This window comes from Aquarana catesbeiana, linkage group LG01, assembly GCF_042186555.1.
Source record: "Aquarana catesbeiana isolate 2022-GZ linkage group LG01, ASM4218655v1, whole genome shotgun sequence".
Classification (NCBI taxonomy): Eukaryota; Metazoa; Chordata; class Amphibia; order Anura; family Ranidae; genus Aquarana; species Aquarana catesbeiana.
The window spans coordinates 964,635,281-964,660,455 of NC_133324.1; the positions used below are offsets into that span (position 1 = coordinate 964,635,281).

The 25,175-nt window shown below is 45.7% G+C and overlaps 1 protein-coding gene across 9 annotated transcripts in view; it reads right to left on the minus strand.

The window, feature by feature from the left end:
• LOC141122014 (C4b-binding protein alpha chain-like) overlaps positions 1-25,175 on the minus strand; it is a 341,346-nt gene that overhangs the window by 274,879 nt on the left and 41,292 nt on the right. For all 9 annotated transcript variants that reach the window (XM_073611817.1, XM_073611832.1, XM_073611852.1 and 6 more), the window contains exons 3-4: positions 24,292-24,474; positions 21,029-21,211 (exon numbers count right to left, since the gene is read on the minus strand). In XM_073611817.1, coding sequence (XP_073467918.1) covers positions 21,029-21,211; positions 24,292-24,474 — 366 coding nt within the window. The remainder of the gene's footprint in view (positions 1-21,028; positions 21,212-24,291; positions 24,475-25,175) is intronic.

Consider the following 25,175-nt stretch of genomic DNA (forward strand, 5'->3'; position numbering starts at 1 on the left):
AGTGCACTGCGTCCTCTGCACAAAAGCTACCTGAAGACAATTGCTGGTGTTCTTCTGATCCTAATAATACCACAGGCAAGTGGCTGCAGTATTTACAGTTAGTGTACTGTGTCCTCTGCACAGTGTGCACCTAAAGCTACCTGAAGAAAATTGCTGATGTTCTTCTGATCCTATTATTACCACAGGCAGGCAGCTGCAGTTTTATAGTTAGTGCACAGTGTCCACTGCATAGTGTGCACCTAAAGCTACCTGAAGACAATTGCTGGTGTTCTGACCCTATTAATACCACAGGCAGGCAGCTACATTATTTACAGTTAGTGTACTGTGTCCTCTGCACAGTGCACCTAAAGCTACCTGAAGACAATTGCTGGTGTTCTTCTGATCCTATTAGTACCACAGGCAGGCAGCTGCAGTATTTACAGTTAGTGCACTGTGTCCTCTGCACAAAAGCTACCTGAAGACAATTGCTGGTGTTCTTCAGAACCTAATAATACCACAGGCAAGCAGCTGCAGTATTTACAGTTAGTGTACTGTGTCCTCTGCACAGTGTGCACCTAAAGCTACCTGAAGAAAATTGCTGATGTTCTTCTGATCCTATTAGTACCACATGCAGGCAGCTGCAGTATTTATAGTTAGTGTACAGCGTCCACCGCATAATGTGCACCTAAAGCTACCAGAAGACAATTGCTGGTGTTCTGATCCTATTAATACCACAGGCAGGCAGCTGCAGTATTTACAGTTAGTGTATTGTGTCCTCTTCACAGTTTGCACCTAAAGCTACCTGAAGACAATTGCTGGTGTTCTGATCCTATTAATACCATAGGCAGGCAGCTGCAGTAATTATAGTTAGTGTATTGTGTCCTTTTCACAGTGTGCACCTAAAGCTACCTGAAGAAAATTGCTGGTGTTCCTCTGATCCTATTAGTACCACAGGCAGGCAGCTGCAGTATTTATAGTTAGTGTGCAGTGTCCACTGCATAGTGTGCACCTAAAGCTACCTGAAGACAATTGCTGGTGTTCTTTTGATCCTATTAGTACCACGGGGAGGCAGCTGCAGTATTTACAGTTAGTGTACTGTGTCCTTTGCACAGTGTGCACCTAAAGCTACCTGAAGACAATTGCTAGTGTTCTCCTGATCGTATTAGTACCACAGACAGGCAGCTGCAGTATTTACAGTTAGTTTACTATTTCCTGTGCACAGTGTGCACCTAAAGCTACCTGAAGAAAATTGCTGGTGTTCTTCTGATCCTATTAGTACCACAGGCAGGCAGCTGCAGTATTTACAGTTAGTGTACTGTATCCTCTGCACAGTGTGCACCTAAAGCTACCTGAAGACAATTGTTGGTGTTCTTCTGATCCTATTAGCACCACAGGCAGGCAGCTGCAATATTTATAGTTAGTGTATAGCGTCCACCGCATAGTGTGCACCTAAAGCTACCTTAAGACAATTGCTGGTGTTCTTCTGATCTTATTAGTACCACAGGCAGGCAGCTGCAGTATTTACAGTTAGTGTACTGTGTCCTTTGCACAGTGTGCACCTAAAGCTACCTGAAGACAATTGCTGGTGTTCTTCTGATCCTATTAGTACCACAGGCAGGCAGCGCAGTATTTAATGTTAGTGTACTGTGTCCTCTGCACAATGTGCACCTAAAGCTACCTAAAAACAATTGCTGGTGTTCTTCTCATCCTATTAGTACCACAGGCAGGCAGCTGCAGTATTTACAGTTAGTGTACTGTCTCCTGTGCACAGTGTACACCTAAAGCTACCTGAAGAAAATTGCTGGTGTTCTTCTGATCCTATTAGTACCAAAGGCAGGCAGCTGCAGTATTTACAGTTAGTGTACTGTATCCTCTGCACAGTGTGCACCTAAAGCTACCTGAAGACAATTGCTGGTGTTCTTCTGATCCTAATACCACAGGCAAGCAGCTGCAGTATTTACAGTTAGTGCACTGCGTCCTCTGCACAAAAGCTACCTGAAGACAATTGCTGGTGTTCTTCTGATCCTAATACCACAGGCAAGCAGCTGCAGTATTTACAGTTAGTGCACTGCGTCCTCTGCACAAAAGCTACCTGAAGACAATTGCTGGTGTTCTTCTGATCCTAATAATACCACAGGCAAGTGGCTGCAGTATTTACAGTTAGTGTACTGTGTCCTCTGCACAGTGTGCACCTAAAGCTACCTGAAGAAAATTGCTGATGTTCTTCTGATCCTATTATTACCACAGGCAGGCAGCTGCAGTTTTATAGTTAGTGCACAGTGTCCACTGCATAGTGTGCACCTAAAGCTACCTGAAGACAATTGCTGGTGTTCTGACCCTATTAATACCACAGGCAGGCAGCTACATTATTTACAGTTAGTGTACTGTGTCCTCTGCACAGTGCACCTAAAGCTACCTGAAGACAATTGCTGGTGTTCTTCTGATCCTATTAGTACCACAGGCAGGCAGCTGCAGTATTTACAGTTAGTGCACTGTGTCCTCTGCACAAAAGCTACCTGAAGACAATTGCTGGTGTTCTTCAGAACCTAATAATACCACAGGCAAGCAGCTGCAGTATTTACAGTTAGTGTACTGTGTCCTCTGCACAGTGTGCACCTAAAGCTACCTGAAGAAAATTGCTGATGTTCTTCTGATCCTATTAGTACCACATGCAGGCAGCTGCAGTATTTATAGTTAGTGTACAGCGTCCACCGCATAATGTGCACCTAAAGCTACCAGAAGACAATTGCTGGTGTTCTGATCCTATTAATACCACAGGCAGGCAGCTGCAGTATTTACAGTTAGTGTATTGTGTCCTCTTCACAGTTTGCACCTAAAGCTACCTGAAGACAATTGCTGGTGTTCTGATCCTATTAATACCATAGGCAGGCAGCTGCAGTAATTATAGTTAGTGTATTGTGTCCTTTTCACAGTGTGCACCTAAAGCTACCTGAAGAAAATTGCTGGTGTTCCTCTGATCCTATTAGTACCACAGGCAGGCAGCTGCAGTATTTATAGTTAGTGTGCAGTGTCCACTGCATAGTGTGCACCTAAAGCTACCTGAAGACAATTGCTGGTGTTCTTTTGATCCTATTAGTACCACGGGGAGGCAGCTGCAGTATTTACAGTTAGTGTACTGTGTCCTTTGCACAGTGTGCACCTAAAGCTACCTGAAGACAATTGCTAGTGTTCTCCTGATCGTATTAGTACCACAGACAGGCAGCTGCAGTATTTACAGTTAGTTTACTATTTCCTGTGCACAGTGTGCACCTAAAGCTACCTGAAGAAAATTGCTGGTGTTCTTCTGATCCTATTAGTACCACAGGCAGGCAGCTGCAGTATTTACAGTTAGTGTACTGTATCCTCTGCACAGTGTGCACCTAAAGCTACCTGAAGACAATTGTTGGTGTTCTTCTGATCCTATTAGCACCACAGGCAGGCAGCTGCAATATTTATAGTTAGTGTATAGCGTCCACCGCATAGTGTGCACCTAAAGCTACCTTAAGACAATTGCTGGTGTTCTTCTGATCTTATTAGTACCACAGGCAGGCAGCTGCAGTATTTACAGTTAGTGTACTGTGTCCTTTGCACAGTGTGCACCTAAAGCTACCTGAAGACAATTGCTGGTGTTCTTCTGATCCTATTAGTACCACAGGCAGGCAGCGCAGTATTTAATGTTAGTGTACTGTGTCCTCTGCACAATGTGCACCTAAAGCTACCTAAAAACAATTGCTGGTGTTCTTCTCATCCTATTAGTACCACAGGCAGGCAGCTGCAGTATTTACAGTTAGTGTACTGTCTCCTGTGCACAGTGTACACCTAAAGCTACCTGAAGAAAATTGCTGGTGTTCTTCTGATCCTATTAGTACCAAAGGCAGGCAGCTGCAGTATTTACAGTTAGTGTACTGTATCCTCTGCACAGTGTGCACCTAAAGCTACCTGAAGACAATTGCTGGTGTTCTTCTGATCCTAATACCACAGGCAAGCAGCTGCAGTATTTACAGTTAGTGCACTGCGTCCTCTGCACAAAAGCTACCTGAAGACAATTGCTGGTGTTCTTCTGATCCTAATAATACCACAGGCAAGTGGCTGCAGTATTTACAGTTAGTGTACTGTGTCCTCTGCACAGTGTGCACCTAAAGCTACCTGAAGAAAATTGCTGATGTTCTTCTGATCCTATTATTACCACAGGCAGGCAGCTGCAGTTTTATAGTTAGTGCACAGTGTCCACTGCATAGTGTGCACCTAAAGCTACCTGAAGACAATTGCTGGTGTTCTGACCCTATTAATACCACAGGCAGGCAGCTACATTATTTACAGTTAGTGTACTGTGTCCTCTGCACAGTGCACCTAAAGCTACCTGAAGACAATTGCTGGTGTTCTTCTGATCCTATTAGTACCACAGGCAGGCAGCTGCAGTATTTACAGTTAGTGTACTGTATCCTCTGCACAGTGTGCACCTAAAGCTACCTGAAGACAATTGTTGGTGTTCTTCTGATCCTATTAGCACCACAGGCAGGCAGCTGCAATATTTATAGTTAGTGTATAGCGTCCACCGCATAGTGTGCACCTAAAGCTACCTTAAGACAATTGCTGGTGTTCTTCTGATCTTATTAGTACCACAGGCAGGCAGCTGTAGTATTTACAGTTAGTGTACTGTGTCCTCTGCGCAGTGTGAACCTAAAGCTACCTGAAGACAATTGATGGTGTTCTTCTGATCCTATTAGTACCACAGACAGGCAGCTGCATAATCAGTATATATATATATACATCCCAGCTTTGTGCAGCTACGTCTCACTGCAGGCCATTAGTATGTCTGGAAGACCAACAAGGAGAGGCAGACAGTCACAAGCCAATAAAAGAGGGCAAGCAGGCTCTGTGTCTAGAGGCAACAGTGCTGGTCGTGGACACGGTGCATCCTCATTAACATGTTGCCGTGGGACACGATTGTCCCTTTGTTCGGCAGCCAGCCGTGTTGAGCCGCAACATGCCGAAGACTTGGTAGAGTGGATGACCAGGCCATCCTCATCCTCCTCATCCTTTCTCACCCAGGCTCAAGGTACTTTGTCTGGCAAAGCAGCTGCCAACGCGGCCTCTTCTCTCAGCTTAATGGCATCAGTCACTCCTTCCCTAGCTCCTCCATGTCCTCCTGAGGAGTTCCCCAAACTGTTTGACCACAGTGTTGGGTACATGCTCCAGGAGGATGCCCAGCATTTTGAAGGCTCCGATGATGGCACCAAGCTAGAGGAAGGCATTAACGTGAGCTCAGAGAGGGGGTGCCCAAGAAGGACAGCAATCTGGCAGTCATGTTCCCCCAGCTGCAGCATACTGCCAGCTTTGCTCCAGTGACGAGGAGGGAGGGGATGATGAGGAAGTCACTGACTCCAAGTTGGTGACTGATAGGAGAGAGGAGGAGGAGGCACATCTCCAATGAGGCAGGATGCTCTCCAGGGGCCAGCTTAAGGGCAGCACACTGACTGCATCACACCGCAGAGCTCCGCATGTGCAGGGCGCTGCCTTCTCTGCGCGTTATTCCAAAAGCCTTTTTTGAGACAAGTGCATCAGATCGCACCGCTGCTATTTGCAACATATGTCTCAAGTGTATCTTGCGTGGCCAAAACATCACCCGCTTGGGCACCACATGCTTGAACAGACATATGTCGACCTGCCATGCAGTTCGTTGGCAAGCGTACCGAAAAGACCCACATCAAAAAACAAAGCGGACCTCTCTTTGCTCCTCATCAGCTGGGATCCCCAACCCCACTATACCTTCAGTCCTCTCTGAAGCCTGCACTGAGAGGAATGAAGGTGTAGAATTAGGTGTGTCACAGCCAAGTACTTGCGGGCAATCTGCTATCAGTACACCGACGTTAGATTGTACCAGGCAAATTCACGTGCCCCAGCTGCTGCACCGCCGCAGTTGAATGCTAGCTTGGCTAAATTGCTAGCACTTCAACTGCTGCCTTTTCAGTTGGTAGACTCTGCCCCATTCTGTGAGTTTGTGGAATGTGCGGTTCCTCAGGGGCAGGTTCCCAAACGCCACTTTTTCTCATGGAAAGCAATTCCCGGCTCTCTACCGGCATGTGGAAGGCAATGTCTTGGCCTCGCTGGACAGGGCGGTCAGTGGTAAGCTGCATATTACCGCTGACTCATGGTCCAGCAGGCATAGACAGGTACGTTACCTATCTTTCACGGCGCACTGGGTGACTCTTCTGGCAGTTGGGAAGGATGCAGGACAGGTTGCAGTAGTGTTGGAGGTTGTTCCGCCACCACGCCTCCAAAATTCTACTAGTGGTGATTCTGCCACACCTCTCTCCTCCACCCCCTCCACTTCTTCTTCCTCCATGGCCTCTTCCTGTGCTGATTTGTCCTCGAGACCAGCGATGCTCTGTAGGTGTTCAAGGGGCTATGCAAGCACGCAGGTAAAAAGATGCCATGCGGTGCTTGAGCTGGTGTGCTTGGGGGACAGGAGCCACACTGGGGCAGAGATTCTGTCAGCTCTGCAGGGGCAGGTTCAGACGTGGTTGACGCCACGCCAGCTTAAGCCTGGAATGGTGGTTTGTGACAATGGCACCAACCTCCTCTCTGCCCTCCGACAGGGACAACTGACCCATGTGCCCTGTTTGGCTCACGTCCTTAACTTGGTGATGCAGAGGTTCTTTTGCAGGTACCCGGGCTTACAGGATGTCCTGAGGCAGGCCAGGAAAGTCTGTGTGCATTTCCGCTGGTCATATAATGCCAGTGCTCGGCTGGCTGACCTCCAAAAGGAATTTAACCTGCCCAAGAACCGCCTAATCTGTGACATGCCCACTAGGTGGAACTGAACGTTGGCCATGCTGCAGTGGCTGCACACGCAGCATTGGGCCATCAATGAGTACCTATGCGACTATGGCACCAGGACGTGTGCAGTGTATTGCTGTCTCCCAGGGGCACGCTGGAATATTTGTATCCTGAATATGCAGCGATGGGATTGTATTGAGCCTTCAGCATTGCTGATACTAAATCCAGGATCTAAGTGGTGAATCCAGTGTTGGCCCTCCTCCCTCTAATGGCTGCTCCCTTAATTAGGAATATTGTTTACATGCCCCTGATGAAATATTTAGCTATATCTAATATACTTTCTTACTGCTGATTGAACTTTCTCATGCTACCGTGACTTGCATAATTTTGCATTCCAATTTAAGATAGAGAGACATATTTCCTTCTCTGTCTCATCTTTGAACCTTGGCCGTGTCCTGAGGAAGCCTAACGGTGAAACGTGTAGACATACAAGGGCTCATTGCACAATAATCATAGATGCTATATGTTACAATTGTCATTGTTTTTTAGATATTGTATTTTTCAATAAATTTATATTTTTTATACTGCTATATCTTCTCCACTGGTTCTTAGTTTAAAAAGTCTGCCTCCCCGTTAATACTCAGTACTACCTTATTTTGTATACTCTATGGCACCAGGACAGTGTCAGGGGAGCTTGTTTTTTTTCCCCACGCCAGTGGGCTATGATCAGGGATGCATGCACTGTCCTGCCACCATTTGAGGAGGCCATGAGGATGGTGAGCAGTGACAGTGCATGCATCAGTGACATTGTCCCTCTTGTCCACCTGTTGGAGCACACACTGCGTGGAATAATGGACAGGGCACTTGAGACAGAACAGAGGGAGGAAGAGGAGGACTTCCTTACCTCTCAAGGCCCCCTTTATTGAGACAGTGTTCCTACGTGCCCGCCGATCACACAGGAAGAGGACGAGGAGGAGGAGGATTGTGTCAGCATGGAGGTGGAGCCTGGCACTCAGCATCAGCAGCAGTCTTCAAGGGATCATTTACAGTCCGAAGAAACCCATGGACTTGTACGTGGCTGGAAGGAGGTGGCTGTGGATCATGTCGTCCTTAGTGACCCAGAGGACTGCGGACCGAATGCCTGAGCAAACCTACGCTGCATGGCCTCCCTGATCCTGCAAAGCCTGCGGAAGGATCCTCGTATTCGTGGTATCAAGGGGAGGGATCATTACTGGTTGGCAACCCTCCTTGATCCACGTTACAAGGGTAAGGTTGCGGACCTTATCTTGCCGTCGCAGAGGGAGCAGAGGTTCCAGGAACCATCGCCAGTGTCTGATTCACATGGTGCAGGATTACCTAGGAGCAAAATCAGACTTGGACACCTTTCCCACCGAAAATACTCCGGGTTACTGGGTTTTGAGGATGGATCACTGGCCAGAGCTTGCACAGTATGCAATTGAGCTACTGGCCTGTCCTGCATCCAGCGTTCTTTTGGAACGCACATTTAGTGCTGCTGGAGGCTTTGTAACTGATCACAGGGTGCGCCTGTCCACCGAATCAGTCGATCGGCTGACGTTCATAAAAATGAATTAGTCTTGGATCACCAGCTACCAAGCACCTGATGCTGATGTAACAGAATATGCTGCCTATGCCTATGCTGATGCTGAGTGACTATCCTGTTATGCTGAGTGACAATCCTCTTCCTCCTCAATTTTCATGCTGATAGCTTGTAAGAACATTTTTGGTTCTGGGCACCGCCACCAGTGGCTAAGGCCCAATTTTTCTGCCCCTGTTTAACAGGGGCATTTAATTATTTTTGATGCAATACTTTGCAGCAGTGCTCATTCCTGCGCTCCAACTATAGTATCTGTGAGGGGTTGCAGTGTTGTGGCAGCAGTGGCTAAGGCCCAATTTTTCTGCCCCTGTTTAACAGGGGTGTATAATTACAATTTTTGATGCAATACTTTGCAGTAGGGCTCATTCCTGCGCTCCAACTAGAGTATCTGTGAGGGGTTGCAGTGTTGTGGCACCAGCACCAGTGCCCAAGGCCCTATTTTTCAGCCCCTGTTTAACAGGGGCAGATAATTACAATTTTTGATGCAATACTTTGCAGCAGGGCTCATTCCTGCGCTCCAAATATAGCATCTGTGAGAGGTTGCAGTGTTGTGGCACCAGTGCCCAATTTTTCTGCCCCTGTTCAACAGGGACATGTAATTACAATTCTTGATCTAATATTTCACAGCAGGGCCCATTCCTGCGCCCACCAAGAGTAACTGTGAGGGCTTACAGTGTTGTGGCAACACCACCACCACCTAAGGCCTAATTTTTCAGCCCCTGATCAACAGGTGCATGTAATTACAATTCGTGATATAATATTTCACAGCAGGGCCCATTCCAGTGCCCACCAAGAGTAACTGTGAGGACTTACAGTGTTGTGGCACCAGCACCACCAAAGGCCCAATTTTTAATTTTTCTACCACTGTTCAACAATGGCATGTAATTACAATTCTTGATATAATATTTCACAGCAGGGCCTATTCCTGCGCCCACCAAAAGTAACTGTGAGGGCTTACAGTGTTGTGGCAACACCAACACCTAAGGCCCCAATTTCTGCAGAGTATATAGGGCAGGCCCCTACTTTCAAACATCCAACTTACAAATGACTCCTACTTGCAAACGGAAGGATACAACAGGAAGTGGGATTAAATCTACCCCTAGGAAGGGAAATTCTCTCCTGTAAGATTTAATATGGGAAAAACGTGTCTCCTCTCCACTGATGATTCATCACCAATCCTTGTTTCACTAAAAACCCCAAATTTTCAAAAAACATTTGTCATTGGGACAGAAAGTGAGGTGAAATCTTCTGAAGAGGTGCACAGACAGCAAAACAAATGTTACAGGGGTGATAACCCTTCCCTATGTTTTCCAAAAAGCTTAAAAATAGATTTTTTTGGCTGGAGCTACCCTTTAAAAATGTACCAGTTCAAAATTACAAACAGATTCTACTTAACAACAAGCCTACAGTCCCTGTCTTGTTTGCACCACCTTTATACTGCTGTTCAGAGTATATAGGGCCTGGGGGCCCCATGCCGTTTGTCTCACTGATTTTCATCCATATTGTCGGAACCCGACATTACATTAAAGCCGCAAGCAGTTTTAAATGACTTTTATTCCTTTACAAATGCCATTTTGTGCAGGGACTGTCCTAAGGTTGGGAAACACGCACCACTTTACAGGCATACTATAGACACCCCCAGGTATGATATTTAAAGGAATATTTCACTTTTTTTTCACTTTAAGCATCATTAAAATCACTGCTCCCGAAAAAACGGCCGTTTTAAAACTTTTTTTGCCTTGATACATGTCCCCTGGGGCAGGACCCGGGTCCCCAAACCCTTTTTAGGACAGTAACTTGCATGTTAGCCTTTAAAATTAGCACTTTTTTGAACGTTCAAGTCCCATAGACTTTAACGGGGTTCTAAGGTTTGCGCGAACTTTCGGTCCGTTCGCAGGTTCTGGTGCGAACCGAACCGGGGGGATGTTCAGCTTATCCCTACTCATGGCCACCTTTCAATACACTGCATGGTATGCCAAGGCAAACCTTACCCATTTCTTGGGCAAACTCAAATTACTTGACTTAAAACCCAACAGAAATTGGCATCCACTGCCCCTTCTACGGCAGTCCAGGATGGCCTCCACCTCGTACTCCTTAATCCCTTTAATCATAGAGTGAGCTGGAGGACGGGCTCCACATTCCCCAAAGGGGTTTGGTGCCACAGGCTTCAGGAGGGAGGCATGAAAGACAGGGTGGATCCGGTAAGTTGAAGCAGTTTGATTTTGTAGACAACAGGGTTGAATCGGGACAGGACAGGGAAGGGCCCAATGAACTTAGGGCCCAATTTCTTGGAGGGACAGGCCAACTTCAAATGCCTGGTAGACAGCCAAACCTTGCCTCCCGGTTGGAGATCCAGGTCCACATGTTGCCTTTGATCATAGATGTTCTTTTAAATCCGCTGTGCCTTGGCATTGGTATCCTTTAGGAGCTCTAACTTGTTGTTAGAAACTCCACTCTGTTCCAGACAGCTGGGACCAAAGCGAAAGCAGGTAGGACAGGGAAAAAAGAAGGGTGGTACCGCAGGTTGGCGTAGAATGGTGATTGTTTAGTGGTAGAATGTATTGCATTGTTGTATGAAAATTCTGTGCAAGGAAGTTAGGACACCCAATTGTCTTGGACAAAGGTGGAGAAACAACAAAGGTACTGTTCAAGAGTTTGGTTTGTGCGTTCCCCTTGTCCATTGGTCTGAGGGTGGTAGGCTGAAGTGTAGTGGTTCTAGAGCAAAACAGAGCTCCTTCCAGAATTTAAAGGTAAATTGGACCCCACGATCTGAATATTGCTGGGGACCCCATGGAGGCGTATGGTCTCTTTGATAAAAGCCTGAGCTGTTTCTGGGGTGGAAGAAGTGCCAAACATAGGAATAAAATGAGCCATTTTTGTAAGGCGGTCCACAACAACAAATATGGATGTAAACTCATCAGAGGGTGGTAGCTCCACTATGTAATTCATGCTGATCTGTCCCCAGGGTCTAGAGGGAACAGGCAGGGGGCGTAGGAGACCCCATGATTAATTATTTTCTGTGATTGCATACCGGCAGGAATTTAGGTAATAACAAACACAAAATTTCCGCGCTCAAAGACAGAACCAATATGCAGAATCCCCTAAATCACACCTCCCAAAGGGGGTGAGATAAGGTAACTGAGAAAAGGAAGGGTAGGGGTGTGTGGCGCTCCCTATGGCGGGGTATCTTGTAAAGTGGCTGTGCTCTGACCCCTAAAAATAAACCTTATGAAAACCTCTTAAGAAATAATAATTTGTAGCATATAAATTCATATAAGTGTGTGAAAATCTGTATGTAGCACATATACCACTAACATATAAAGTGACTAGAACGTCTATTTCCAGTGGGAGAAATCAAAGTGTCCCCTAATGCCCCACAATAGATGACATAAAAAATATATATACCCTAAAAGGTATCTTATGAAGTGATAATAAGTGTCCACTCCAACAGGTGAAAACAGATATACTGATCAAAATAAATTAGAATACATTGTGAACATCAGTCCCATAAGAAAAATATATAAAAATATAAATGAAAAAATGTGAAGCTCCAAAATGGCGAAATGTTCATATAAATGGTGACTCTTGTTGTAAAAAATGATATCCGGTGACTTCCGTGCTCCCCCTTAAGGGTCCCCACTCACCAGCTTCTCATACCCCTGCAGGGGTGATAGGCATGTAGCAGCAGAAAATGAAGGGCTTCCCAGATCCAATGCAGGCATCAACACGTGTCTCCTCTGTGACCCAGCTCCAAACAGTGGATGGTGCACCAACTTCTTTCATCACGTCCTCATAGGAAAAAACAGGGCTCCCATAGTGTAGTAGTTTTATAAAAGGATTTTATTTAAAAAAGCAACCAATACAATCAATCATGACTCCCCATGCAAGGGCAGCCAAAAAACTCACACTAATCGTGGGAAAAAAAAATAGAAAGAGGGAGCTATGGATGAGGCACATCAGCCGAACGGCAAGCGTTCCAAGCTCGCTCTGACTTCCGGGTGTGATGTAAGTGCGTAGCTCTGACTTACGCATTTCATCATCGACGTTGTCAAAGGCGTCTTTGACGTCGATGACGAAACGCGTAAGTTTCACATTTTTTCATTTATATTTTTATATATTTTTCTTATGAGACTGATGTTCACAATGTATTCTAATTTATTTTGATCAGTATATCTGTTTTCACCTGTTGGAGTGGACACTTATTATCACTTCATAAGATACCTTTTAGGGTATATATATTTTTTATGTCATCTATTGTGGGGCATTAGGGGACACTTTGATTTCTCCCACTGGAAATAGACGTTCTAGTCACTTTATATGTTAGTGGTATATGTGTTACATACAGATTTTCACACACTTATATGTATTTATATGCTACAAATTATTATTTTTTAAGAGGTTTTCATAAGGTTTATTTTTAGGGGTCAGAGCACAGCCACTTTACAAGATACCCCGCCATAGGGAGCGCCACACACCCCTACCCTTTCTTTTCTCAGGAATTGAGTTAAGCGTGGCAGTCTACCTTGAGGGTAGGTCACCAAAAGGTTTGCAAGAGCAGATCAGTGGTTTTGGTCACCCCAAAATGCCCTGCTAACTTGTTTTCATGGCAGAGTTTGAGCACAGGAACTCTTAGTTGAAGGGGCACAAACACAGCATGGTCATGGAAGAAAAGTCCACCCTTTTCTTGCAAATGTTCTCCTGAGGGCAGTTGGTCTAGAGAGGAGGCCAGTTTAATCCTGGACATGGGGTCATCTGTAAGTAGGAGGAAATTATAGGCAGGGAGTATCGCATCTGTCGTGAGCGAGTTATCTAATGTGGGATACATGCGGGATAGAGCATCAGGTTTACAATTCTGGATGCGGGACAGTACGTGATATGCATTTGAAATCAGGTGAGAAGAAGAGAGCCCATCTGGCTTGTCTAGGTCTGAGACATTTAGCTGTATGGAGTTATTCCAAAGTTCTATGATGAGTTTAGATAAGTATAGGCTGCAAGGCTCCTTCCAATAAATATCGCCATTCTTCCAGGGCCAGTTTAATAGCAAGGAGTTCCGGTCCCTTACATCATAGTTCCTTTCGGCTGGGGACAACTTCCTGAAAAAAAAGGCAACAGGATGCAACATGGCTGTGGAATTGTGGCGCTGAGAAAGGACTGCCCCAACCGCAATCTCTGAAGCAACAACCTCCAGCACGTAAGGCAGGGCTGGGTCGTGATGACGAAGGACCGGGGCAGAGGTGAATTGCTTCTTGAGTTTGTCGAAAAGCCATTTGTGCTGAGGGGGACCACAGAAAATGTCTGTTTTGGTGAGTTGTGTGATAAGTGAAATTATTGACGAGAAGCCTTTGAAGAATCTTCTACAAAAATTGGCGAATCACACAAACCTCTGGACACTCTTACGGTCAGAGTACCAGCCATTCAAGAACTGCAGTTACCTTCTGGGGGTCCATGGATATGCTAGAAGTCAAAATAATAAGGCCAAGGAATTGTATGGTATCTTTCTCAAACTCACATTTTTCAAGCTTGGCGTAAAGTTTATGGGCTCGGAGGCGAAAAAGGACTTTTCGGATGTGATGTGCCTCGAGGGAAGGTAAAAAACAAGGATGTCATCTAAGTACACTATCATGAAGAGGTCAAGAAAATCCTGAAGGATATTGTTCACCAAGTGTTGGAAAGTTGCTGGGGCGTTACACAGCCCAAATGGCATGACCAGATATTCAAAATGGCCAAACCTAGTACGAAAGGCCGTTTTCCATTCATTGCCCTCTCTTATCCATATTAAATTGTAGGCCCCCCGTAGGTTCAATTTTGAGAACACCTTGGCGATGCGGAACCTCTGAACAAGCACAGGGACTAGAGGCAACGGGTATCGATTCTTGATTGTGATACTGTTCAATTCTCTGTAGTCGATACATGGTCCTAAAGAATGGTCCTTAAGAATGGTCCTTGTTTTCCACAAAGAAGAGTCCAGCGCCAGCAGGTGAGGTAGAGGGCCGGATGAACCCTTTCCTAAGATTGTCATCAATGTATTTTCAGAGGACTTCTAATTCAGGCTCAGAGAGTGGGAGGACCTCCCAAAAGGTATTGCAGAACGAGGAACAAGCTCAATGGGGCAATCATACAGCCGGTGAGGCGGTAGAGATTCAGCCCCCTTCTTGGTAACCCCAAAATAACCGGAAAAATGGGGGAAAAAAATCACGTCCAGCCGAAAATATTCCCAATGGTCTGCTTCAGTGGTGGCCAATATGAGGGTGGTCTCTTGGGTTATTGGACTCAAGGTTGGTGCGGAACCATCTGCCAGATGAACGGTAAATGGCTGGGGCTTTTTGCATAGTGGGACTCCATACTTTTTGGAGAAGTGGATGTCAATAAAGCAGCTGCAAGCCCCAGAGTCAATAATGGCTGATACTCGGATTATCCTTCCCTGTCCCTGCAAAGAGAGGCAGAGAGTGATATGCGAGGATTTAACAACGTATGACAAAACAGATGGGGGTTCGATCCACTTACACCGCCTAATGACCCGCTCCACCACAGTACAGGCATAGATTGTTCAGGCGAGTCGGGTATGAGGGATGCACGAACTAAGCTGAGATGCATCGGTTCTGCATCCTGAATTGGGGTTGATGCCTGGGTCTCAGGGTTTCTCAGGTGTGGAGCCATGGGTACTCGTGGGAGCATTCATGTAGGCCATACCGGATCGTTCCCTGCAACGTTCTCTGTGTCTGCAATCAAGCTGGATAGCCAACTGAATTGTAGGTTCCAATGTATCAGGGAGCCCCACTCTTGCTAATTTGTCTTTGATGGGCTCCAACAGGCCCAAGCGAAACCGATGGCGCAAGGTTGCGTCATTCCATGCAGTATCTGCAGCCCACTTGCAGAATTTCCGTTACGTAGTCCTCAACAGGGCATTTCCCCTGTTGTAGAGAGGTCAACACTGTTTCAGCCGTGGTGGTTTGTTGTGGGTCATCATAGAGCATTGCCAAGGCATCAAAGAAAGAAGACAGTGAGTGCAGTATAGGACTCTCCTTTTCCAATAGCTGATGAGCCCATGCCTGAGGTTCTTCTGTAAGTAAGACTACTACGAACCCGACCTTTGTATCTTCTGAAGAGAAGGTTGTAGGCTGCAAAGTAAAGTATAGCCGAAAGGCATTACTAAAAGCCCGAAACTTGTGGCAAACCCCTGAAAAGCATTCTGGCATAGGAACCCATGATTCAGGAGCTGGAGTAGAGATGGGCTGCTCTATAGCCATAACAGGTGGTTCCGCAGGGCTCAGAACTGAGGCATTGGTCATTGCAGTCAGCCAACCTTCCATTTGAAAGTACCCCTCTTGTATGGACATCAGGGCCTGAGACACAGAGGCCACTTGTTGGCACAGAGTCTCGAAGGCGGAAGTACTCCCCTCAGACATGGCTGGATTATTCTGTCATGAGGGCCACGTACCTGAGGTGAGACCGAAGTAGTGGGGAGGCCTCCTTGCACCTCAGGTCCTTGAAGCCTCTGGAGATGGAGACAGAGACTTGGTGGACACCGAGTGGCACGGGTGCCAGGGGTGCGGAGCACCATGCAAGCCTTAGTCCGAGATCCAAGCCGAGGTCAAGTCCGCTCTGGCAACAAAGTACAGAAGGGTTAATCAGAAGAAGAATGGTCGAGATCCAAGCTGGGGTCAGTACCTGGCAGAGTACAAAAGGGGCAAAGATGTAGAATGGTCAAGGTACAAATCCGAGGTCAATGGCAAGCAGCAATCAGGAGTAGTCAACTAGGTTTCCAGGTCCCAACAAGTTCAGACAGATCACACACTAGCACAGGAACAAAGGGGGACTGAAGATAATCCAGCAATTTGGCAGTGTCTGGGCTTGGCTTATACAGGGAAGTATTTCCTGTGCGCCTCCTGGGCATTTTCCCGCCTTTTTTCCATCAGGTTGAGGTCACTTCCTGTGCGCCTCCTGTGTATGTTCCTGCCTTTTTCCATCAGATTGAGGTCACTTCTTGTGTGCCTCCTGGGCATTTTCCTGCCTTTTTCCATCAGGTCTTCTGCGCAGGTGCAGGTTGGCGCACTGAGGCGTCTTTGGCGCATGCTCAGTTGGCACAGATTTCCTCTTGCGGCAACGTGCCATTAGTGCATGCGTAGTAAGCCCTGGACTCTTACAGTTGCCTAATGTTGTGCATCAAACAGTTCCAATCTCTGCTCCCATAATCTTTGAGCAAAGTCTGTATTTTTTTTGAGTTTTGATTATCTTTCATTTTGATTTGTTTTTTTTTGTTTACCATTGCTGTACTATGGAAAACCTGAATAATAAAAATAAAAGACAGCTACCGCGCATTAGTCCAGTTCTGGGAGGACGTCCATGTACATTCTCACAGAACCACGCCCCCTGCAGCACGCATCTAGCGCATTCTGTGATCGTTGTGCCTTTCAATCACAGCTGATCACATATCGGGGTAAAGAGCCAATCATAGCGGCTCATTACCATGTGATCAGCTGTTTCCAGTCACAGCTCATCACATGTAAACAAACTTGCTGGTTATCGGCATTCCTTTCCTCACACGCTGTCACAGCATGAGGAGAGGAGAGCAGGTAACTGGCAAGTGTGACAGGGGGCATTTACATTGATTAATCAGTGCAGCCCCAACAGTGCAATCAGTGTCCATCAGTTTTGCCCATCAGTGCTGCCTTCAGTGCCAATCAGTGCTACATATCAGTTCAGCCTCATTAGTGCCCATCAGTGCCACCTCATCAGTGCCCATCAGTGCTACATATCAGTTCAGCCTCATCAGTGCTCATCAGTGCTACCTCATCAGTGCCACCTCATCAGCGCACATCAGTGAAGTAGAAAAATAACTTGTTTGCAATAGGGTTGTCCCAATACCACTTTAAGACCGAGTACAAGTACCAATACTTTTTTTCCAAGTACTTACCCATACTGATTACCGATACTTTTTTTAATGTCATGTGACAGTTTGACTGATGGGCACTGATAGGTGGCACTGGCTGATGGCTGGCACTGATAGATGGCGCTGACTGATGGAGACTGACAGATGGCACTGATAGATAGCACTGATAGGCGGCACTTATGGGCACTGATGGATGGCACTGATAAATGGCACTTATGGGCACTGATAGATGGCACTGATTTGTGGCACTTATGGGCACTGACAGGTGGCTGGCACTGATAGGCGGCATTTATGGGCACTGATAGATGGCACTGATAGGTGGCACTAACAGGTGGCAGGCACTGATAGGCGGAACTTATGGGCACTGACAGGTGGCTGGCACTGATGGCTGGCACTGAAATGCAGCAATAAATGATATGAGGAAAGAATTTATTTTGAAATGCTATGCTGCAACGCTCATCTTGGTACACCCTGCACTCTGCCGCAGTAAGCAGCAGCAGACATCTTATTACACCCAGCCTGAACTCTATGGGCTGGGTGTAACAAGATGTCCACTGTTGGCTTACTACAGCCGAGTGCAGGGTGTACCAAGATGGACGTCGGGATGTTCAGCTGCTGATGGCGACTGAATGTGACGGCTCCGGTCACCGATCCTGATACGGCTGCACCCTGCACCCCTGACAGCTTACCTAGCTAGTTCACTGAAGGTGAGGACTCGCTCTCCATTCCGCTGGCCATGCCCGCCCTCTCTGTCCACCGACTCCGCCTGCTGACTCCGCCCACTGACTCCGTCTGCTGACCAGGTATCGGATCAGGCATCGGGAGCATTTGTGCGAGTACAAGTACCAGTCCGGATACCGATACTAGTATCGGTATCGGGACAACCCTAGTTTGCAACATTTTATAACAGAAACTAAGAAAAACATTTATTTTTTTCCCAAAATAATTTTTGGTCTTTTTTTATTGGTTTAGCAAAAACAAAAAACCCCAGTAATTATTAAACACAGTTAAACGAAAGCTCTATTTGTCTAAAAAAAAAAAAAAAAAAAAGCTAAAAATTGAATTTGGGTACAGTGTTGCATGACCGCGCCATTGTCATTGATAGCGCTGAAAGCTGAAAATTGGCCTGGGCAGGAAGTGGGTTAAAAGTGACTGGTATTGAAGGGGTTAAGTGATGACTTCTATGGGCTGATGTAAGTTATTTAGTCCTCATGTGTAACAGGCACATTGGAGGGGTACAGCATAAAATCCATGTTGTTGTCTATGCCCAGGGACTGTAGGTGCTGCGTACAGCCACCCATAGACATGAATAGCTGTTCACAGTTGTATGTGGGTATATGCTGGTACTCATGTAAACCCTCATATAATGTACAGACGCATTCCCCAAATGCACACAACCATTTATGTCTATGGATGGGTGTACGCTGCACCTGCACTTCCTGGGGATGAAATTTATGTCGTACGTTGCTGTGTGGATGAGGCCTTAAAGGGTAATGCCGCGTACACACAGTCAGAATTTTCGACCGGACTTGTTTGACGGACACCGACGGACCAAATCTGACAGACAATCCGATCGTGTGTGGGCTTCACCGGACCTTCAACGGACTTTTCCAGTCGCAAATCTGACGGACTTTAGATTTGGAACATGCTTCAAAACTTTAGGTCGTAACTCCGCCGGACCCAGAAATCCGCTCGTTTGTATGCTAGTCTAACGGACAAAAAACGACGCTAGGGCAGCTATTGGCTACTGGCTATCAACTTCCTCTTTAAGTCCGGTGTACGTCATCACGTACGAATCCGTCAGACTTTGGTGTGATGGTGTGTAGGCAAGTACATTCGTTAGAAAGTCTGTCGGAAGCCCGTCAGAAGTCCGTCGAAAGTCCGCTGGAAAGTTTGTCAGACCAGTTCGGTCGAAAAGTCCGCCCGTGTGTACGCAGCATTAGTTCACCTTTTGTAAAAGCCATGGAAAGGTGAGCCAAGTCTGCATAGACGGTTAGTATCATAATGCGGGCAACGAGAATTCATCACTGGTCAATGCAGCCACATGACTGAATCTGAATCTCTTGTTTCCTCAGGGGTCAATGGAGATTCTGATTGGTCAGTGATCTCTTGTGGCTGTATTGACCAGTCACCACTTGCCATTGCCTGCATTATGATATAGACATCTTTAAACATTTGCACTCCCTGAGCTTTCAGTCTATGGCACAGATACAACCTATTATAGAACCATTTATTCCATACTGCATGCACCTGTTACAGTCTTGTTGTCCATCCCCAGTGCTGTGTATTATATAAATGGCTTCTGTAAGGGAGGGTTAGAGGACAAATAGGATAGTATAACTTGGAGGGTTATGGTGAGGTGGCAAAAAAAACTCTCCACTGGAAAACAATGAGAAACATTCCTTCTGCAGAGAAGGGGGATGCTGCTGAACCTCTAAACCCTGTGCTCGGGCTCATTAACCAATGTCTACAGGGAAGACATGGACACTGTTTAATGTGCAATTTGTATGTTGTATTGTAGGTACTACACAGTGAGGAGTCACTGGAGAAAGACCCGTGTGTTCTGGAGGTAGGTTCTCACTGGTGAAGACTAATATGTGTGTGCTGGAGGTGGGATCTCACTGAGGAAAGACCAATGTGTGTACTGGAGGTGGGATCTCACTAGGGAAAGACCAATGTGTGTGCTGGGATGGGATCTGACTGGAGAAGACCAATGTGTGTGCTGGGATGGGATCTAACTGTAGAAGACCAATGTGTGTGCTGGAGGTGGGATCTCTCTGGGGAAAAATAATGTGTGTGCTGGAGGTAGGATCTCACTGGGGAAAGACCAATGTGTGTGCTGGAGGTGGGATCTCACTGGGGAAAGACCAATGTGTGTGCTGGAGGTTGAATCTCTCTAGGCACAGACAAATGTGTGTGTGCTGGAGGTGGTATCTCACTGAAGATAACCAATGTGTGTGCTGAAGGTGGGATCTCACTAGGGAAAGACGAATCACTAAGGCTATCCTGGGGTAGGATGTGAATAATAGTGATGATCAAAGAGGCCCAGATTTGATTCGTGAGTCATGCAAATCTGTCACCCTAGGCTGCTTTCCTACTTACACTGGAATTCTGTCAGGATCATAACATTATGTTACATTTATGTTCTTGGGTTTAGTTATACTTTCACTGTGCTTTATGGCTTATTTATAGGAAAAGTGCTGTATTTTAGGCAAGCATGTCTGTCGTGCGAAGGGGTGGAGGCTGTATGATTGGTATGTTTGGTGACCAACAAACAAACATTACAGGTGGCACTCAAGGCTCCACCATGTCCTCTTGCATGACATACCGCTAGGAGTGCCGTCAAGGACAGAGCGCGTCCCAGCTCAAAATATTCAATAAGGAAAGAAAGTCCTGAAAGTCGCACATCATAGCAAAATCCTGTGAAGTGGTTTATGACAGCCTCAGCCTGGGCTCCAAACAGACCACGTCCCCAAAGTGTTTCACTGTGCCCCTGGAGCTTAATCACAGGAACACCCATGATTTAGCTCCGGGGGGTGGAGTGAAATGTGTTGGGTGCGTAGCCTGGTTGGAGCCCGGACTAAGGTTGTTGTATTCAGCACATCAACATTTTACTCCCAAAGTCTATATACATCTCTAAAAGGTGGAAAGGTTCACCAACAGAGGAGTGTACAGAAATTTGGCCTTTAATAAAGAGCCTCTGCTGTCTGAAGATAATGTATGTGAATACTATGAAATAATTTTAAATTAAAGGTTGTACTCACCTACACATAGAGCAATGTGAGGAGTCCACTCCTGAGGGGTTCCGGGGTTGTCACATCTTGTTGTGTTGGTTGATGTGTAATATCCATCTATACACCGTAATGTTATCTCTTCTCCCTTATTATAATACTCCTTGTATTCAGAGATGTGCTCATTGGCTGTTATATATGGACGTCTACATTGTACTGTGGAGGAAAACAAAACTTTATACAGTTAGGTCCATATATATCTGGACACAGGCACAATTTTCATACTTTTTGGCTCTGTATACCACTAGAAAAAAACTAAAAGAAAACAATCCAAATGTATTTGAATTGCAGACTTTCAGCTTTAATTCAAGAAGTTGAACATAAATACCAAGTAAATATTTTAGTTACTGCAACCATTTTTTACACAGTCCCCCCATTTTTAAAGGCTGGGCAAATGAATATAATCATAAATAAAATGTTCATTTTTAATATTTTGTTGAGAATCCTTTACTGGCAATGACTGCCTGAAGTCTGGAACCAATGGACATTGGGTTTCCTCTTTTGTGATGCTTTGCCAGGCTCTAACTGCAGCTGTCTTCAGTTCTTTGTTTAGTTTTGCCTTCGGCAAGTAAAATGCTCAATTGGGTTGAGATCAGTTTATTGACTCGGCCATTGCAGAATATTCCACTTCTTTTCCTTCAAAAGCTCCTGGGTTGCTTTTGCAGTGTGTTTTGGATCATTGTCCATCTGTACTGTGAAGCGCCATCCAATCAACTTTGCTGCATTTGTCTGAATCTGGGCTGACAGTATATCTCTAAACCCTGCAGAATTCATCTGACTGCTTCTGTCTTCTGTCACATTTTCAATAAACACCAATGGCCCAGTGCCAGTGGAAGCCATGCATGCCCATGCCATCACACTGCAAGCTCCGCCATGTGACTACAGACAATGTTGTGTGCTTTGAATCATGAGCTGTTCCAAGCCTTCTCCACACTTCTTTCTTCCTGCCATTCTGGTACAGATTAATCTTAGTTTCATCCATCCAAAGAATGCTTTTACAGAACTGGTCTGGCTTTTTTAGATGCTTTTTTGGCAAAGTCCAATCTGGCTTTTCTATTCTTCGGGCTTATGAATGCTTGGCACCTTGTGGTGATCCCTCAGTATTTGCTCTCGTGAAGTCTTCTCTTGATTTTAGACTTTCACAATGACACGCCCACCTCCTGGAGAGTGTCCTTCACTTGTCTGGATGTTGTGAATGGGTTTTTCTTTACCATAGAGAGGATCCTGCGATCATCCACCACTGTTGTCTTCCTTGGACGTCCAGGCCTTTTTATGTTGCTGAGCTCACCAGTGCGTTCTTCTTCTTTTCTTCAGAATGTACCAAACCGTTGAGTTGGCCACTCCTAATATTGCTGCTGGAAAGTTTGTCAGACCAGTCCGGTCGAAAAGTCTGCCCGTGTGCACGCAGCATTAGTTCACCTTTTGTAAAAGCCATGGAAAGGTGAGCCAAGTCTGCATAGACGGTTAGCATCATAATGCGGGCAACGAGAATTCATCACTGGTCAATGCAGCCACATGACTGAATCTGAATCTCTTGTTTTCTCAGGGGTCAATGGAGATTCTGATTGGTCAGTGATCTCTTGTGGCTGTATTGACCAGTCACCACTTGCCATTGCCTGCATTATGATATAGACATCTTTAAACATTTGCACTCCCTGAGCTTTCAGTCTATGGCACAGATACAACCTATTATAGAACCATTTATTCCATACTGCATGCACCTGTTACAGTCTTGTTGTCCATCCCCAGTGCTGTGTATTATATAAATGGCTTCTGTAAGGGAGGGTTAGAGGACAAATAGGATAGTATAACTTGGAGGGTTATGGTGAGGTGGCAAAAAAAACTCTCCACTGGAAAACAATGAGAAACATTCCTTCTCCAGAGAAGGGGGATGCTGCTGAACCTCTAAACCCTGTGCTCGGGCTCATTAACCAATGTCTACAGGGAAGACATGGACACTGTTTAATGTGCAATTTGTATGTTGTATTGTAGGTATTACACAGTGAGGAGTCACTGGAGAAAGACCCGTGTGTTCTGGAGGTAGGTTCTCACTGGTGAAGACTAAATATGTGTGTGCTGGAGGTGGGATCTCACTGAGGAAAGACCAATGTGTGTACTGGAGGTGGGATCTCACTAGGGAAAGACCAATGTGTGTGCTGGGATGGGATCTGACTGGAGAAGACCAATGTGTGTGCTGGGATGGGATCTAACTGTAGAAGACCAATGTGTGTGCTGGAGGTGGGATCTCTCTGGGGAAAAATAATGTGTGTGCTGGAGGTAGGATCTCACTGGGGAAAGACCAATGTGTGTGCTGGAGGTGGGATCTCACTGGGGAAAGACCAATGTGTGTGCTGGAGGTTGAATCTCTCTAGGCACAGACAAATGTGTGTGTGCTGGAGGTGGTATCTCACTGAAGATAACCAATGTGTGTGCTGAAGGTGGGATCTCACTAGGGAAAGACGAATCACTAAGGCTATCCTGGGGTAGGATGTGAATAATAGTGATGATCAAAGAGGCCCAGATTTGATTCGTGAGTCATGCAAATCTGTCACCCTAGGCTGCTTTCCTGCTTACACTGGAATTCTGTCAGGATCATAACATTATGTTACATTTATGTTCTTGGGTTTAGTTATACTTTCACTGTGCTTTATGGCTTATTTATAGGAAAAGTGCTGTATTTTAGGCAAGCATGTCTGTCGTGCGAAGGGGTGGAGGCTGTATGATTGGTATGTTTGGTGACCAACAAACAAACATTACAGGTGGCACTCAAGGCTCCACCATGTCCTCTTGCATGACATACCGCTAGGAGTGCCGTCAAGGACAGAGCGCGTCCCAGCTCAAAATATTCAATAAGGAAAGAAAGTCCTGAAAGTCGCACATCATAGCAAAATCCTGTGAAGTGGTTTATGACAGCCTCAGCCTGGGCTCCAAACAGACCACGTCCCCAAAGTGTTTCACTGTGCCCCTGGAGCTTAATCACAGGAACACCCATGATTTAGCTCCGGGGGGTGGAGTGAAATGTGTTGGGTGCGTAGCCTGGTTGGAGCCCGGACTAAGGTTGTTGTATTCAGCACATCAACATTTTACTCCCAAAGTCTATATACATCTCTAAAAGGTGGAAAGGTTCACCAACAGAGGAGTGTACAGAAATTTGGCCTTTAATAAAGAGCCTCTGCTGTCTGAAGATAATGTATGTGAATACTATGAAATAATTTTAAATTAAAGGTTGTACTCACCTACACATAGAGCAATGTGAGGAGTCCACTCCTGAGGGGTTCCGGGGTTGTCACATCTTGTTGTGTTGGTTGATGTGTAATATCCATCTATACACCGTAATGTTATCTCTTCTCCCTTATTATAATACTCCTTGTATTCAGAGATGTGCTCATTGGCTGTTATATATGGACGTCTACATTGTACTGTGGAGGAAAACAAAACTTTATACAGTTAGGTCCATATATATCTGGACACAGGCACAATTTTCATACTTTTTGGCTCTGTATGCCACTAGAAAAAAACTAAAAGAAAACAATCCAAATGTATTTGAATTGCAGACTTTCAGCTTTAATTCAAGAAGTTGAACATAAATACCAAGTAAATATTTTAGTTACTGCAACCATTTTTTACACAGTCCCCCCATTTTTAAAGGCTGGGCAAATGAATATAATCATAAATAAAATGTTCATTTTTAATATTTTGTTGAGAATCCTTTACTGGCAATGACTGCCTGAAGTCTGGAACCAATGGACATTGGGTTTCCTCTTTTGTGATGCTTTGCCAGGCTCTAACTGCAGCTGTCTTCAGTTCTTTGTTTAGTTTTGCCTTCGGCAAGTAAAATGCTCAATTGGGTTGAGATCAGTTTATTGACTCGGCCATTGCAGAATATTCCACTTCTTTTCCTTCAAAAGCTCCTGGGTTGCTTTTGCAGTGTGTTTTGGATCATTGTCCATCTGTACTGTGAAGCGCCATCCAATCAACTTTGCTGCATTTGTCTGAATCTGGGCTGACAGTATATCTCTAAACCCTGCAGAATTCATCTGACTGCTTCTGTCTTCTGTCACATTTTCAATAAACACCAATGGCCCAGTGCCAGTGGAAGCCATGCATGCCCATGCCATCA